Source organism: Quercus robur, chromosome 3 (genome assembly GCF_932294415.1).
Source record: "Quercus robur chromosome 3, dhQueRobu3.1, whole genome shotgun sequence".
In the NCBI taxonomy this organism is placed as follows: domain Eukaryota; kingdom Viridiplantae; phylum Streptophyta; class Magnoliopsida; order Fagales; family Fagaceae; genus Quercus; species Quercus robur.
Window position 1 is genome coordinate 23,775,235 of NC_065536.1, and position 18,005 is coordinate 23,793,239.

Consider the following 18,005-nt stretch of genomic DNA (forward strand, 5'->3'; position numbering starts at 1 on the left):
ATATGATAAATGATTCAACTATTCAAGTGAACGTTGCACAGTGAAAAAACCATAGAAGAAAAAGGACAAAAAAAAAAAAAAAAAAAAAAACCAATGAGAAGTTGCAAAGTGTAGGACATTTTTGTCCAAATCACTCGCGTACCAGTTTTCTCACAATTTTGGAGAGATTACATTTTGTTGTGCTCCGGATAAAAACAATTGGATTCCACCAATTTTCCTCTTTATTTTCTTATCTAACCAAACACTCAATAATACTGTTTACTCTCTCATTTTTCCATTTTCCTTAAAATCACCCCAAACAAACATGCCTTTAAACAAGATGACACGATATCATTAGAAAATCCCCATACTTAGCACTATTTTATAAACTAAGAAAATTGAATTTTGGGTGCAATAATTTGAAATCCTAAACAAGGCCAAAAAAAAAACACACGGAGTTGGGCTTGTTGCTCAAAATTCCTCAAAATTGGGCTCATGACACATAATTCTCTTCAATTCCCAAGGTGGGCTCAAAACCCATACTTTTCGACCCACGTAATTTCTTCACTTCACGGAGTGGGCTTACCCGACACCATGTGATGAGTTCATGCCTCGTGGGTTGTGCTTGTAAGCACACGTCAAACATGTTTTTTTTTTTTTTTTTTTTTTTTTTTTCTTGTCTCTTTCTAATAGAACCTTTCCCAATAAAACCCAAACTATTTACAAAAAGAAAATGAGTTTGGAGGAAAATTACCCAATTATAAGTTTTTTTTTTTTTTTTGATAGGTACCCATTTGCACTAAATAACGAAAGCCCACACATATTCCTTGAAGACCCAAGTCCAAATGGATAAGATCTATAGTTGGTCCACAAAAACTACCATATATCATGATACCAAAGTCCACTTGTCCAAAATCATTGATGATTCCTCTCAAAAAAAAAAAAAAAAAAATCATTGATGATTTATTTATTTATATTATAAATACAAATACAATACCCAAAATTATTAGTAGACAAAAGAGTTTACCAGTCTAATCCATTATTTATTTGGATGAGAATGGTTTGATGGGTTTTGATTAGGAAAGAATGATATATTAGTAATTAGCAAAAGTAAGTCAACATAAAGATAGTGTTTGGGAGTGGGCCCAATATTAAAATGAGCATTGAGAAGGGAGTACATTCTGATGGTACATGTTATTTATAAACCGCCCGGTCCCCTATTAGGAATAGGAGGAGTAGGAGGCTAGGAGCATTGCCCAAACAAAACTCATCATCATCCATCCTTTCCGAGCTTCAAGAGTGTAAAACCAAAAACCAAAACCAAAGAGAGAGAGAATCGAGAGAGAGAGTATCGAGAGGATGTTGTTTCAAGTAGGAGGGCAAGGGAGCCGGCCGACCTTCTTCGAGATGTCGGCGGCTCAGCAGCTCCCGGCCAGCCTCCGCGCCGCTCTCACCTATTCTTTCGGCGTAACTCTCTTCTCTTCTCTTCTCTTCTCTTTCATTTTCCGATTGATTACATATATATGGTTATTTAATTGTAGAACAATAACAAGTACTACAGGTATTGGCTTTAAGAAGACCGATGTTCCACAGGGTTTTAGACTATGAAGATGAATTCTTTGCTTTCCTCATGCTCATTCTCGAAACTCACAGTTTACGCACCACAGGTTTCAGCTTTCCCCTTTTCCAACCCCACCCCCCTTTTTGCTTGTTTTCCATAAATATATATATATTTTTTTTTTGATGAATTCACTATCAATAACTACTTGCTGCTGAATATGATTGCTTTTCTAGAATATGTATAATATGTAGAGTTGTATAAGTGTTTTGGTTGCCAATGCCAACCTTTGACCTAGAGTTGTATACAATTTGGGTAAGGCATATGGAGAAAAATCTAAGATAAAAGCATTACAAGGTTCGTGTACTTGTTTTGAGAGATGGGCTGCATTAATGCAACGCTATAATATGTGTATTGATGTTGTCAATTTTATCCCTAAGCTAAAAATCAAGAAGAGTTTCATTGGTATCGAATACTCCCAAACCCATGTCTCATTTTCCATTTTCCTAAAAGGGGGTCATTGAGGGCAATGGGCTTTATATGGGAATGGCACTTCTTATACTTGTGAGAATAGTGTAAGACCCATCGGTGTTTGCGTAAGTTACAAAGAATGTTGTACCCAATGCACAAAACTCCCACTTTTGTAGGGTCTAAGAGAGGTGATTGGTAGGCAGCCTTACCTTACCCCTAATTTTATTTGGAGAGCCAGTCTGAGGAGTTTTTGAAGGTGGTAATACTAGTTGAGAATACGTTATAATATTTGATTAACATTTTATTTGATACTTACTTATCAAAAAACATTTTATTTGGAACTTGTCTAACTTATTTTGAGTTTTGAGTACATGCGAAAGTTGAAATTTCTGGCTAGATTAGCTTGGAATGTCTCTAAGGTGTTGTACAAAAGACTTGAAATTAGATCCCACTTTCAGCTAGGATATAAGGTTTTAAGATATATGGTAGGGCTACTTTTCATTGTGTATCCCACTATAACCATTTGATCAAAAAGAACATTTTGTGAGTGTAGAGGATTTGGTTTGTATTTGTAGTGAATAATAAGGTTCTACATGTTATCAAGTGAGCAGCTACTATTGGCCATGTGAATTTTCCCCCTTAATGCAGTAAAATATTATGCCATATGTGAGGATAAGCAGAAAGAGGAGGGTGCAGGGGCTGTAAGGGAGATGCTTGAAATAAAATTTTGAAAATAATGCATGGTGAGTGTGTATATTGTAAGAATGTGATATGGGTGAGCTAAATGAACGTAAAGCTTGAGTTGATGGTCTCTGGCCTCTGCACGTTTGGAGTTTGGAATGAGTGGTAAAGCTGCTTTTATGCAGTGGTAGCACTTAAATCTAATGAAGCAAGATGGAGGAAGGGATGTCTATTGTGAAAATAATAATATGTAATTCAATGTACACGGGAGATTGTTCTCATGAACCAGCCCTTTAGCCATGAGTCTTGTAGTACAATTGGCACTTCTTGGTATTTCCAACGAAGATGTCTGTTGAAATCTCCCCTCAGCCAACTATCGATTTATCCAAAAAGAAAAAGAAAAATGTAGATGTGAGATTGTTGATGATTGGAAGATAAAAATTTTTATAAAGAGACTCCACATTTTGGTCCTAAGATCTGCTTATATTGCCCACCTTATATGCATTTTGAATCTCTAGTACAAAGTTTCTCATACTGCTGCAGCATTTTTGTGTGTTTGATGTAGAGTTAGCCTGCTTTAAATCTTTACTTGAGACTTATTGCATATTTTTTTTTCTTTACCTAATGTTCAGATGCATCTTTTTCTGAATCTCTATATGGCTTACGGAGGAGAGCTGTGAAGATAAAAGTAAAGAAAGATGATGCTCGATTGATGTCAGGTGATGGGATTAATCACTCTGGGTTAGAGAAGCGCCAAAAAGTTCTTTCAGTTGTGTTTCTGGTACAATCATCTGCTTCTTTTTATTAATTTTGAAACTCCGGTAAACATTTCTTTTCATTCTGGAGCAGATAGTACTTGTGGCTTGCTATCTATGTATTATTATTATAATTATTTTGATTGGTAAGTTACACACACACACCCCCATTGAGTTTTGAATCCACCACCTCACTCTCCATCCATTTTTTGTGGAAGGTGGTACAATTTGAGTTAGATCTCATTGGCTTTGTCTTATCTGCATTATTGTCTGAATTAGTGGTTAATAAAATTCTAAGTATAACTGGCATCGGAATTCTGCTATTTGGATGGCTGTGCCCCATTGTTTGATGTGGTGCATTTGGCGGGAGAGGAATAACCGGCATTTTGAGGATTTAGAGAGATTAAATTCAGATCTTAAACTCTTCTTCCTTAAGACTCTTCTAGATTGGGTTGCAATGTAAGGCTTTCGTTCTTTTTCTTCGGTCCATGGTTTCATGGACTTTTTTACTTTATGCACTTGATTTGTTTTTGTCCTTGATGTATACTTCCTGTATACTCATGTGACAGAAGGAGAGGAGTGGATGAAGCTCATCAACATAATCCTGAAGCATACCCAATATGAGCTTTATCTAATGGTGGAGCCAGGATTTCAGTTTAGGGGGGGCAATATTGGAAGCAAAATTAATCCCAAAAATATTAATTTGACATTAATAAAAGTAAAAAATATATATAATGATGTAATCATTGTACAAAATGTACTATAATGTAAAGTATAATGTATTTTTCATACCTAAGTTAATTTATTGTTAAAAGTATAGAAATATACCTAGAAAGTCTTATATTATCTCATTGTTTTGGTTGCTTCTAAAAAATTATGTAGAATTCAATGTTCTTCCTCTATTCTTTTAATTATTTACACAAAGACCTTATAGTAAAAACCTAAAATTTGAAACTATGAAGAGTCAAGATATTGAAGGAAAAAAGATTAGTGGAAGGATCAGGGCATTAGAAATTAGACATAAATAATATGTGTGTGTGTGTGTGTAATTAACTAATTTTTTAAATTTAACCAGTTACTTTGAGTTTAAATGTCATGAGAAAAATGAATTTGATATGAAATTAAAAAGTGATGTGATATGGGAAAATTTGAATTTCAATTGTTGTGAAGTACCATGGGTTAAGCTTGAAGGAAATATTTTGTTTTTTTGTTTTAAAGTATAAATTAACATCATATGTTTATCTCTTTTTTAAATTTTTATATATTTTTTTATAATGTCTTTATCTTTTTGTCAAAGGGGACAAACTAAAGTCCTATTAATATAGTCTTTTTGAGTAGTACTGTTTTTCATGTACACCCCCAGTGTACCTGGTTTTTCTCTTTTAATACAATTACATTATTTATCAAAGAAAGAAAAAAGAAAAAGTCTTTTTGAGTAAAAAGATAGAAAATCATTTTACTCCTTTGCATGAAATGTGTACATAGAATCCATTCCTACCTAACGGTGGGAGACCATTTTTTCACCTTGCATGGCTTTGTTGAATTCCATGTACACGACCAAGATGAACACAAAGAGGTTTGGTATATTTGTGAAGCTTAAAACTGGGATTGCTTACACTAATACAAAGGAGCTTTGAGTGAGGTCCCTTGGCTCCACCTATGACTTCATCCATTCCTCTTTGTCTAATAGTAGGTGGTTTTTTTATTGGTAGGTTACACCACTTTGGTGGGTCTTGAATCCATGATCTCACCTTCCATTTTGCTCCTACAAGGGAAGGAAAGGCCAATTGAGCTAAAGCTCATGGGTGAAGATGTCTAACACAATAATGTTATGTGTTCATTTTCATGAACGGCAAAAAAAAAGGGGGGGGGGGGGTGGTGGTTGTGTGTGTGTGTAAAATATAGTGTTTGTGAGCTGTGAAAATGTGTGTGCACATATATATATGTATATATTTATAAAATAATTGGTAGTTATATGCACCTGATGTGTCTTGATTTCACAGCCTCAACCTCCACCTTGCTCTACTATGCGAGAAAAGGCCATTTGAACTAGAGTGTGTTGCCAAAGATATCTTATACAATCATGTTATGTGTTCATTTTCGTGAAAAGCAATAAAAATAATAAAAAGTAAAAGATAGTGTTTGTGGACCATGAGTGTGTATGTTAGACACAGTTTCTTGTGCTATTGCAATTTATTCTCACTTAGGCTATGTTTGGTTGGATGGAAGACGGAAAGAAGGGAGGGAAGAGAAGAAAAATCCTTTGTTTGGTTGGAGAGAAATTGGGAGAGGGAATGAAAAATGGAGGGAATTATTTTCCATGGGACCCACCATTTATCTTTCCTTCCAAATTGGAAGGTAATGAGAAAAAAGAGAGAGTTGCACATGAGCCTCATCTCTTTCCCTTCTTTCCTACCTTGCAAACTGAACACAATGAAGGAAAACTATTCTCCTTTCCCTTTCCATGCTCTTCCTCTCTCCTCTCCCCTCCCCCTCAGTTTTGCCAAACATGGTGTAAGAGCTGTAGGTAGATGAAGGGATAATGATTTGTGATGTTAATATGTACAGGTTGTGCTGCCGTATTTTAAGTCAAAGTTGCATTCAATATACAATAAAGAAAGGGAAGCCAGGCTTCAAGCAAGTTTATGGGGACATGATGATGAAGGATTTGACGATACTGAGTATATAGGAGGGGAGGATTCTCTTGCTTCAAGTGGAAATTTGGAAGCAGAAGCATCAATTAGGACACGCTTGACAAAGAGGATTCAGAAAATTGTAGGCACCTGCTATCCATGGATACATGCTAGTAGTGAAGGTATGTGTATGTTTCAATCTAGTTGTAGGTTTCTATTTGCAAAGCAATGCTGTTTGTCTGTCCTTCATTTAAGTGTGTGTATGTATATATATATATATATATATATATATTAATACTGACCTTGGATTACACTATTAAATAAGTTTAATAATAAATAAACAAATTTTACCTATCAATTTTTTTATATTTTACATGTTCTGAAAATATGATTGTACATTATTCATGAAACTCTATGGCTTTCTCTTATATTATCTGTGAATTTCTAATAAGCGGAACTCTCTGACTTTCTCTTTGTCCTCAATTAGAAGTTAGATAATTGTCTCCTGCATAGGTAACAAACAAAAATTTGATGAATTGTATGTGTGTGATTAGTTTATGTTTTCCCTTACGCTAGCAAGTAAACTCATCATTAGTCTCATGATTAATGTTGTGGCATTTTTAATAAATGATGTTATGTCTTCAGGGTGAGGCTACTGAATGTCCTTCAGTTGTACCTGACAATTCTCTCTAAGAACCTGTGGTATAATCATCCATTATAATATATTTTTCCTTTTTGGTGTGCAATGCAGGAGTATCTTTTGCTTATCAGCTGTTATATTTGTTGGATGCTACTGGATTCTATTCGTTAGGACTACATGCACTTGGGATTCAAGTTTGCCGAGCTACAGGGCAAGAGCTGGTATAATTTAGCAAGGTTTATTTGGAATATTTAGTGGCGAGTACATTAACATTTTTATATGAGAACCATAAATGGTAGCACAATCTGTTGGGGACCATGCCTCATGAAGGGGAGGTCACTAGATTGAATCTCCCCTTCCCCATCCTCTTGAGGCCAAAAGTTACCTTCAAAATAAAATTTACATTATTATATGAGCATACAATTTTCTGTCTGATTTGTCATGTATATTGCTATGGGCTATATATTGGTGTCAAATAGCTGACATGTAAGCCTGTCTCATTTGCTATTTGCTTATATAAATTGTCTTTAAAGTCACTTAGAAATTGAACTGTTTAATATTGTATTTCTTTTAGTCATGAGCACATAGTGCAATAATCTCTCTTGCACCTTATCAAGCATGCAATAATTTATTGTCTTTATGCATATAAAGTGTGATAATAAATCACTATATTATGTTGAGTGTATAATAAAAAGGTCATGGGTAGATATGTGTGAATTATACTTATGTTGTCAATGGGTAGGTATTTGGGTGTGGTTTTATTATTATTTTTATTTGGGATAAAAGTACATTTTTGTGTCAGCTAAGCAAGTTAAGCATATGTCATCACTTCTTGCCCCAAACAATGAGTCAATGACTACATGATTATATTTAATGGAAGGGCAAAAATGTAGAATACAAATGCCGTCATCCTTTAGATTACAGGTGATCCTGTTGTTAAGTTTTATTTATTTATTATACTAATTAATGTTGTTAACCCTCATGACACTAATGTCGTCTTTACTGAGAGAGAGACAGAGAGAGGGCCTTTGCCTTAACAAAAAATGAGGACATTGCTAACAGACTTAGAAGTTGCACTCATAAATATAGCCAATCATGTTCGTGATTTATTGTGTCAACATAATCTTTTGGATATTTTAATTTGTATGATCAAAGAAGGATATATATATATATAATTTAAATATCTTGTTTTACGTTTCTCAGTACTTTTGAATTCACTTTTTTGTTGTCAAGGTAGATGGATACTTCTTCTAGAATTTCAAAGATAAGAAGCCGTGAACGTGAAAGACTTCGTGGGCCACCATGGCTGAAGGTATAAAAGTCATTTGGTTAGTTTGGTTGGTAGCTTTTACTATATAGTTGCACAAAATAATACTACTGATTATTTAGGCCGCAGTAGTACATATACAAGTAGTGGCATATTAATCTGTTTTACTTAATGAAAAGATTTTGACAAATTAATTTAAAATATAACTTAAAGGGTGATGAGTGGGCTTTTCAATGCTTATGAGGAGTAGTTTGAATCTCCCCTTCTCCCTTTGGGGCCAAAACTTATAAAAAAGAAATGGCTATGAGAAATTAAATGCCACTGAGCTCTACCTCAAATAGAAATCTTTTCCTCTTGTAAGAGCAAGGTGGAGGGTGAGATCATGGGTCAAGACCCACCAGGTGTGTATGTAACTTGCCAATAAAAAAAGTGTTTCTAGTTCTTTAATGTGGTAGTGTCACTCTAGTTCAAGATTAGGTGATTGGTTTCACTTAATAAGCCAGTCATGGTGATAACATGTTCAATGAAAAGCTTTCTATTATTCTCTTTCACGGTTGAATGCATTTGGATGATGTCATAATTGCTTTGCAAAAGAAGTTGCTTTGTACATACAGCTCTCTCGTTCCTAATTGTACATATTGTTTGTATTTTGCCCAGTAAAATGCAAGTTACCTGTAAAATGTAAAAATATTGTTACTCTCAAGCACTCAACCAGATTGTGTGAGTAAACTTTGAAAATTTGACCTAAGTTTGTAATCATACTATATCTTAATTTTTAATTGAATGTTTATTCTCTTTAGAGTTCAGACAATTGGCTAATGTTAACCTAAGTCGAAATGTAAGATTTTCTATCATTTTTTGATTGATTGTTTATTCTCCCTGTTTTTGACATATTTTATGATACAGGCAGTACAGGGTGCACTGCTCAGCTGTATGTATATGGCACTTGATTATGCACAAACAGGATTAATTGCAGCAGTGTTCTTCTTTAAAGTGAGTCTGATTTACACATATGCAATGTTATGGCCTTGGGTAATTAATAGTTATTTTTTAAAAATTCTTAATAATGCTGACTTTCATTATGCCTTCGTTCATACTAAGAAAATATGTTGTGTTGTCATTATTATCATCATCATCTTGTCATCTGTGTTTTTATGCTCTACTAATTGTAGGATTAGAAAACTTGGAAAAGGAGAGGAATTGAATAGGAAAAGAGTTAATTGGGAGAAAATCATGGAGTTTTCTGAACCGTGTTTTTACTTACATTAATTGAAAACTTTAAACAGAAAAAACATAAGATCCCCCCCCCCCCCCCCCCCCTCTCTTTTCTTTTGGGTGCAAAGCCCATCAAGAATTTAAAGAATATTCAGAAAAAGAATGGATGTATGAGTGTAATAGTCCAAAATTCTTTCTGTTTGCTTGAAATTGGCATTCTTGCAGAATGTTAGTTATTTAATTCTGGCACTAAAATTTTTCCTTTGTATTTTGGGTTTGCTCTCTGAATTTGAAATGCACATAACACTTCATAATATTCTGTCATGTTCCTCCTTCAGACATTATTCTTTTCTGAACTGCCTAAATCTCTTACCTGTTAGGGTTCATTATTATATCTTGAAAGCAGATAACTACTCTTTTGCTTCTGAACTTTAGATCTTTTTATGATCCTATTCTTATCTCTTTATTATATTGATTGTCTTTAAATATTTTATTAATAAAACATCAATTGACAAATACTTCGTTGATGTTGATTACTAATAGATGATGGAATGGTGGTACCAATCTGCTGAGGAAAGAATGTCAGCTCCAACTGTGTACCCCCCACCACCTCCTCCTCCTCCCCCAAAGGTGAAGAAAATTTTCAGTTTATCTTGGCTTACCCTGTTCTATGTGCGCACACATGTATATACCGGTGTATGGTGCCCAATACTATCAAATTGAAGTACATGGAAAAAGGGAAAAGATGTAATTGAATTGAAGCAATTTTTGTTGTTGTTGCTATGTTGCTTAAATAGTTAAGTCAAATTTGCCATTACAAACAGGTTGCTGAAGAGGGTATTCCACTGCCACCTGACCGAACAATTTGTCCTTTGTGCTCACAGAAGCGTGCAAATCCATCTGTAGTTACGGTTTCAGGGTTTGTCTTCTGTTACGCATGCATATTTAAGTATGTTTCTCAGGTGAGGCCTCCAAACTCGTTGACTATTGACTTGAAAGATAGAAGTGATTGTTATGTTTTTTAGGGGAAGTCTTCTAGAAGGGCTTGAGGCATGAAAATTGTGTGAGAGGACAGGGTTAATATGTCACAGAACTGATTCATCACACCTAGGTTTTCTTTGTAGCTATTTCAATCTAGACTTTTAATAACTCTAGCCTCTATTATATGTAGAATAATCATATACTTAGTAGTGAACAAACAATTTTATATTAGTTTTTCTATAATTTACTTTTTATTTCTGAACCTTAGCATATATTTGGTTCATGTCAGCAAAGCTAATTTGTAATACCACATATGAATCTGTCTCTTCCATAGTTAATGTTCTCCATGCAAGTCCTACTTCCTGTGTTATCACTTATCAGTTTCAAAAAAGCTTGGAACTTGAACGATAGAAGTGATTGTTATGTTTTTTAGGGGAAGTATTCTGGAAGGGCTTGAGGCATGAAAATTGTCTTAAGAGGACAAGGTTAACATGTCACAGAACTGATTCATTACATCTAGGTTTTCTTTGTAGCTATTTCAAAATAGACTTTTAATAACCCTAGCCTCTATTTATTGCAGAATAATCATATACTTGGTAGTGAACAAACAATTTTATATTTGTTTTTCTATAATTTACTTTGTATTTCTGAACCACAGCATATCTTTGGTTCATGTCAGCAAAGCTAATTTGTAATACCACATATGAATCTGTCTCTTCCATAGTTAATGTTCTCCATGCAAGTCCTACTTCCTGTGTTATCACTAATCAGTTTCAAAACAGCTTGGAAACCTGTTTGAATTTGAGGAAACCTGTTTCCATGTAGCACTGTGAATGTGTAGATTTGTTTTGTGCATCCTTACACTTCTATTCACCGAAGTAGTATTATATTAAGATCAAATCTGGTTTAAAGCTAGGAAATGCACCTGAAATATGCACATATTTGAGAAAAATTTATGATTTTGTACCATCTTAGGTGGACTGTTTTGTAATTGTCATACATCCTTCCAGCTTGGTTATTCTACTCAATACTATTTTCCTTGGGGCCAAACTACACTTTTGGTTCTCCAACAATGTAGGCCATTATAATTTCATCCCTATGCATTTAATTGTGTCAAATTCGTTCTCTACTTTCAAAATCAAGTCAATCTTATCCTTAATCAAGTAAACTTCTAAGGATAAAATTGACTTGAATTTGAATTTGAGGGACCAATTTGACTTGATTTTGAAATTTGAGAGATGAAATTGACTCCAATTTATAGTTGAGGATCCTTGATTCTGAAAGTTGAAGGAAAACATTGACACAATCAAATGTATTAGGGCGAAATTGAAACTGTGACAAATGTATGAGGACCAAAATTATAGTTTGGTCTTTTATTGGGTGAAAAAATTGTCTATTTTAACCATTTTTAATAAGTTTTTGCACTGGACAGTTTCATGGGTGAAAATATTGTCTCTTTTAACAAATTTGTTTTTTGGGCTTTTGTTCTTGGCAGTATAAACGGTGCCCAATCACATTAATGCCTGCAACTGGTGACCATATAAGGAGACTCTTTCATGATGTATAGAGAAACCCTGTTGGGAATCATGAGTTAAAGCGATACATTTCTATGCAAGAAGGATTCAATAATCAAGTCAAATGCGAAGCAAAGATGCTCAGCCACAAGTGGGGCCATGACAAGCAAACCAAAATAAGGTTCAGTTCAATTGTTGACTGGTGTTATATCTTACTCTTACGATTTTTGTTTTTAGGGTTTTATCTATTTTATAAACATTTTTCTTGTACTTTATCTCTTTAGGCAATATTAGATTAATGATTATATGAGTTGAGGTGTCAGGTGACATTCTTTTAGTCCACAGCCATTATCCATGTTTTAGAGTTAGATCATAGATGTGTAATGATTTGATATCTGTAACATAACGAGTTTGTATGAAAGAACTGTTGATGCAATATCAGTTCTCTTTTTTTTTAAGGAAATCATCAAATTTTGTTCTTCTTTTTTTTCTTTTTCTTTTTTTGTTCAAATTTTGTGTTGGTTCTATGTTATATTTAATGCCATATGAGGGTGTGTAAGTTGTCTTTTATCGCACATAATTCCACAAAAGTTATAGAGAAATGGGGATTACTTCCACAGTTTCGTTGCAATGATCTCTCCCTCTCTCTTCCTTGGTGCGTTTGTGTGGAGTGGGAGATTTTAGGAAGACCACCATTCTTTTTATATTTGCAATAGCTGAATTGCCTTGGCTGAAATGACGTTAACCATTCCTCACTGTATCACCTTGTGTCCTTATATGATGCATTTTGCATTTTCTATAGTGACCCTTGATGTATAGACTCTGAAAGAGTGTTATGCTGTATTTGGATAGTATGTGTTGGTGAACATTAGATATACTAGTGGTGTGTGCGGATAGGAGGAAACGGAGAGAAGGGGGATGTCACTATCTGCGGCTCCTGAAAGGGATCCTATTGAAAGATGAATGTAGTGGAATTCAAATCTAAGCATTGAACAAGGAGATTGTGCGCATTGACTACTCATTCACAGTCACAGGTAATAGAAGATATTCATTGGGATGCATGGCATTCCGAATCATTATTCGGTTAAATGATGGTTTCAACCCATCCTCAATATTCAGGGGAAAAAACCCAAGAGAGAAGAGAGGAGATGGAAATGGACTCACACCAGTTAAAAAGCGCAGCCCAATGGGTTAAATTATGAGATAAAAAATTTACATCCCTTTAACCATAAGAGAAGCTCCAATAAGAAATTGAGTTTAGATCAGCCTTCAATTTTGGGAGAAAAGGTGCAAGGAACCAGGGAGGGGAGGAAGGGAGGTCTTGGAGCCTCAATGACACCGTTAGAGTTTCCTTCAAAGAGAATAAAGGAAAACTTACGAAAAACAACCAGTTTGATTGCCTGAACTGTTGCTTGTGCTTGGGTCGGATCAGATGGTGAGAAAAGATACGAAGGGCTAAGAAGACCTCACCAGATTCATTTCTTACCACAGCAGTAGTGAAAGTAGAATGGGGCCTAATAGCAGCATCAAATTTTATTGAAAACCAACTAGTTGGAGGAGGAATCCATTTCGAGACCAGATCATGTGACCGAGCAAACCAGACAGAGAGATGTTCTTAATATGCTTTGTTGATTGCTCCAACATCCTTTCTAGAACCAGGTTTGTGATTTGCAAAAATAGTTTGATTCCTTCTTCTCCAAATGTTTTGAAGAGAACTGAGCACCAAGTGAGCTTGTGGATGTCTTCCTTGAAAGCATGCATTTTTGGTTGTGGGAAAATGACATTTTATAAATCACTTGTAGATAAGAGCTTGAGAGAAGCTCTGTTAAATGGCCAAGCTCTTAGAGACCAGACGATTGTAGCGTAGGGGCAAAAAATGAATATGTGCTTAGCTGACTCTTGGAACTGGTTACACAACACACATTGTAGATCAAATTGGGGCCATCTTTTATTAAGAGCTATTTTGGTGGGAAGAATATACCAAACAATTTTTTCGAGCATGATGATGACATGAAAGGGATATGATAATGGGTATATAAATTATACAACTTTCAATAAAAAGAAAAAAAAAAAATAAAGAAGAAGAAAGAATTGAGTAATTAGCTTCTTTCCAATAAGCAATTCTTATAGTTTTTGAGTAGTGCTCCGGGCTCTCACATATGGATGGGGCTCCACCCTCTTTGTGAGAGCCCAAAGCACTACTCCAGGACTATCTAAGTTTTTTCCCTTTCCAACAACAATGAAGCAATTGATTTGTGTGGAATTCCTAATGTTAGATGTATGGGATGGCTGTTATTGTTTAAAGGGTAAATCCCATCCACCATGGATGGCTAGCTACACTATATTTGAATTGAAAATGGAGTGATTGATTGAGCAGAAAACATGTGATAATTTTATATGATTTTGTAAATGAATGCCCAAGAACAATGGTTAAGTTGTATTTAATGTTTATATTTATATATTAAAAAAATAAATTGTGTATATATATATATATATATATATCCAAGAAAACACTTAGTTATAATGAATTTGTGCATGTAAGCTAATAAATCATTAACAAGAATATCTTCTTTGAAAAATGTGCGTTACAACTTATTATTAAGTATTTATTAATCATTAATCTGTGCCCTTAGGTTAATGGTATCTTCTTCTTTTTTCTTCTTTTTTTTTTTTTTTAAATTTTAAATTAGCTTTTGTGAATTGTTATTTAATTTTATGCTTTGTGAAGTGTTACTTCTTTTATGCTGAAAAACGTTCCACCAATTTACCGCATCCTTGATAAATCTTTTTAATTTTAATACAAGTTTCACAGATCTTCGAATAAAAAAAATAATATTCAAGATCAAGAATCTAATTTGCGATTTTCTCTTTGTATGATATACCATCAAGGTATTGAATATTTATTTAAATTTTTGAGCTGTGAATATTTATTTAAATTAAGAGTGCATTGATCAACAAGTTGCCTACGAGTGCAATCTCTAGCAAGACCAGTTTCCCTATCATCTTCACTATCTCTTTCAACATTCAAACAAAGATAGATTGATAAGCATGTTTTGAATCTCAGTCTAGCAAAAGAAAAAAAGAAGAAGAAAGTATGTTTTGAATCTCATAGTGTTCATAATCATAGATCTTTCCTCCCAATTACCTTGAACAGCACCATAAGAGCTTGCACTCTACAGTGACCGTTAATAAGGTGCTTGCTTTCATCTTCGTTTTTCCTCCTATCGAGATGCTAACAAGATCTATTATCAGGTAAAGTATGAAATGGATAAACTTCGTTTTAGCTATATGCTTGAGTATAAAAGAAAGAACTTTAGAATATACAAGATAGAAGAAAATAAACTGATTAAAATTTTATTGATAACAGACTTGAATATTAGTTGAGAGCCAATTTATAAACTCCATAAAACAAAATTCTCAAGTAAAAATATTCCTAACGATGATACTGTGATTATTATACATTTGCTACCCTAAAATTTACTACCACATATAAAGGTCCAATTTGGGCTAGAAAACCACAAAAGCAACAAAAAATAAGAATTTAAAACCCTAAAATTTAAAATTTCTAAAAATTACAAAAAAGACTTCGATCAAATTTGGATATTTTTCTAAGGTCAGCAAGGACAAGTTTGTGAACAAAAATCTCATCTAATCTAACTTTGTCCAAAACATCAAAACACTACAAGAAAAAACTCTATTGTAACAAAATATTTTGTTGTAATAAACTCAAAATTGTTTCAATAAACCCCTATTACAACAAACAAATTTCGTAGCACACTGTTGCAAAAAAGTCTGTGGTAATAGGTGATCACAACAAAAATTTCGTTGCAATAGCATTTTGTTACAATAAAATATTATTATTATTAAAAATACTTTATTGCAACAAAAAATATTGTTGCTATAAATTATTGCAACAAAATTTTTGTTGCAACAATAATATTTGTTGCAAAAGTTTCACTACAAAAAGGCTTAATTACCTTTGGAAACTTAGGGGACGTTTGGTAAACTGTAACGACAATTATATAGGAATAAGAATAGGTATTACAATGAATACAAGAAATACAAAATGCTGTAATGTAATATATATTACGATTCATTTGTTTGGTGACAACACAATAATAGAACACTGAAGACAATGGTTATAAGCATCCTTCATTTTTATTTGGCTTTAACAGAAAATAGAACGTAACAAACACAGTGAAGCTAGAGAGAAATAGAGAGAGAGAGAAAGGAAGAGAATCAAGTTTAGAAGCTCTGAATATTTCTGAAGAATTGAATTGTTTACAAAACAGTAACAGAAAGATTATATATATAGCCTAAAGAATTAAGAAAATAATCTAACCACCTCTAAACCACTTCCTAATTACACGGATCAGCTTCACACCATCTGATGATTACAACAAACCATTGATCATCACCTTACACGTGTTAATACAAAATAGACTAACTGCACTACAACAGAAAAGCTACATGTAAACTGATGCAGAAAGCTACAAGTCATATTTGTAGCTGAGGCAATTGTCGTTTAATGACAAAACACAAGAATACTCTGCCCCAATGCTCTGCCTCTCTGCCTATTCTGATATCTCATCTTGATATACTTTCATTTACACTTCAATTCAAGCTTTGACATTCCCCCTCAAGATGAGAATCGGGTCTGTTGCTTGCATCTGCAGCTGTCTTCTTTGTAATTAATCTATCATCATCTAAGAGTGTACATTCCCCCTTAGGAAGAGAAGCTGAAACATGAATGTTCATAACATTCATTTTACTTAACAAATGTCGCAACTGTGAGCTGTTAAGGGCCTTAGTGAGTAAATCTGCCAGCTGAGTGTGTGTGGGAGTGAAAAACAGCCTAATTACATTGTCTTGTACCTTGTCTCTAACAACATGACAATCAACCTCTATGTGCTTGGTTCTCTCATGAAACACAGGGTTTTCTCCAATATAAATGGCTGCTTGATTGTCACAAAACAGAAGAGCAGGTTGGGGATGCCAAATCTCTAAATCCTTCAACAATGACAGCAGCCAAGTCAGCTCACACACAATGACAGCCATAGCTCTGTATTCTGCCTCAGCAGAAGATTTAGACACTATAGATTGTTTTTTAGACTTCCAAGAAATTAAGGAATCACCTAAAAATATACAATAGCCTGTGGTTAATCTTCTGGTGTCTATACAAGCTGCCCAATCAGCATCTGTGTAAGCCTTCAAATGAAAATCTGAAGATGCAGCCAAGAAAATTCCTTGACCTGGACATCCCTTTATGTACTGTAAAATCTTGTAAGCTGCATCTAAGTGAGGCTTCCTTGGTTTGGACATGAATTGACTCAACTTGTGAACCGGGTAGGCTATATCTGGTCTGGTGATTGTTAGGTATATCAATCTACCAACTAATCTTCTATAGACTCCAGGATCAGGTAACAAAGTACCTTGCAGCTTGCTCAACCTTAAATTCTGCTCCATTGGTACTTTACTCGGCCTACAAGCTGACATACCAGCATCCTTTAGAATCTCCAAAGCATATTTTCTTTGGCATAAGCTGATCCCTTTGGCTGATCTAGCTATTTCAAGACCAAGAAAGTACTTCAAACCTCCAAGGTCTTTAAGCTTGAAGTGTTGATCTAAGGAAACTTTGAGTGCTTCAACCTCTTGAACATTGTTGCTAGCTATGAGAATGTCATCAACATAAACCACCAATGCTATGAAAGAACCACCAAGCCTCCTTGTAAAGAGTGAGTAATCAGCCTTGGATTGCTTAAAACCAAGCTGTTTGACAACATAACAAAATTTTGCATTCCATTGCCTTGAGGCCTGCTTGAGTCCATATAAAGACTTATTTAACTTGCAAACAACATTCTCCTCTTTGCTGTGAAAGCCTTGAGGGAGTTGCATATACACCTCCTCATGTAAATCCCCATTCAAAAACGCATTGTTAACATCTAACTGTACCAAGTGCCACCCTTTCACAGCAGATATAGCAAGAAGAGTTTTAACAGTAGTTAACTTGGCAACAGGGGAAAAGGTGTCAGTAAAATCTAATCCCTCTTGTTGAGTAAATCCCTTAGAACCTAGTCTTGCTTTATACCTCTCCACAGATCCATCTGCCTTGTATTTAACCCTATAGACCCACTTGCATCCAATTGCCCTTTTGTTGGAAGGCAAGGGAGTAAGTGTCCAAGTATTGTTAGAAACCAAAGCTGCAATCTCAACATTCATGGCATCTTTCCACTTAAGATCCTTAATAGCCTCATGATAGAATCTTGGTTCAGGGATGGAGGTAATAAGGGAACAAAAATGGGCATAGGAAG

General features: G+C 34.5%; 1 protein-coding gene across 1 annotated transcript; it reads left to right on the forward strand.

Moving 5' to 3' along the window:
* The first annotated feature begins 1,177 nt into the window (after positions 1-1,177).
* Positions 1,178-12,157, forward strand: LOC126717535 (peroxisome biogenesis protein 12). Its single transcript, XM_050419306.1, has 10 exons — positions 1,178-1,446; positions 1,541-1,646; positions 3,322-3,470; positions 6,013-6,259; positions 6,829-6,938; positions 7,955-8,029; positions 8,891-8,977; positions 9,743-9,829; positions 10,024-10,161; positions 11,676-12,157. The coding sequence occupies exons 1-10, from the start codon at positions 1,339-1,341 to the stop codon at positions 11,745-11,747; spliced, it is 1,179 nt and encodes a 392-aa protein (XP_050275263.1). The 5' UTR covers positions 1,178-1,338; the 3' UTR covers positions 11,748-12,157.
* The last annotated feature ends 5,848 nt before the right edge of the window (positions 12,158-18,005 follow it).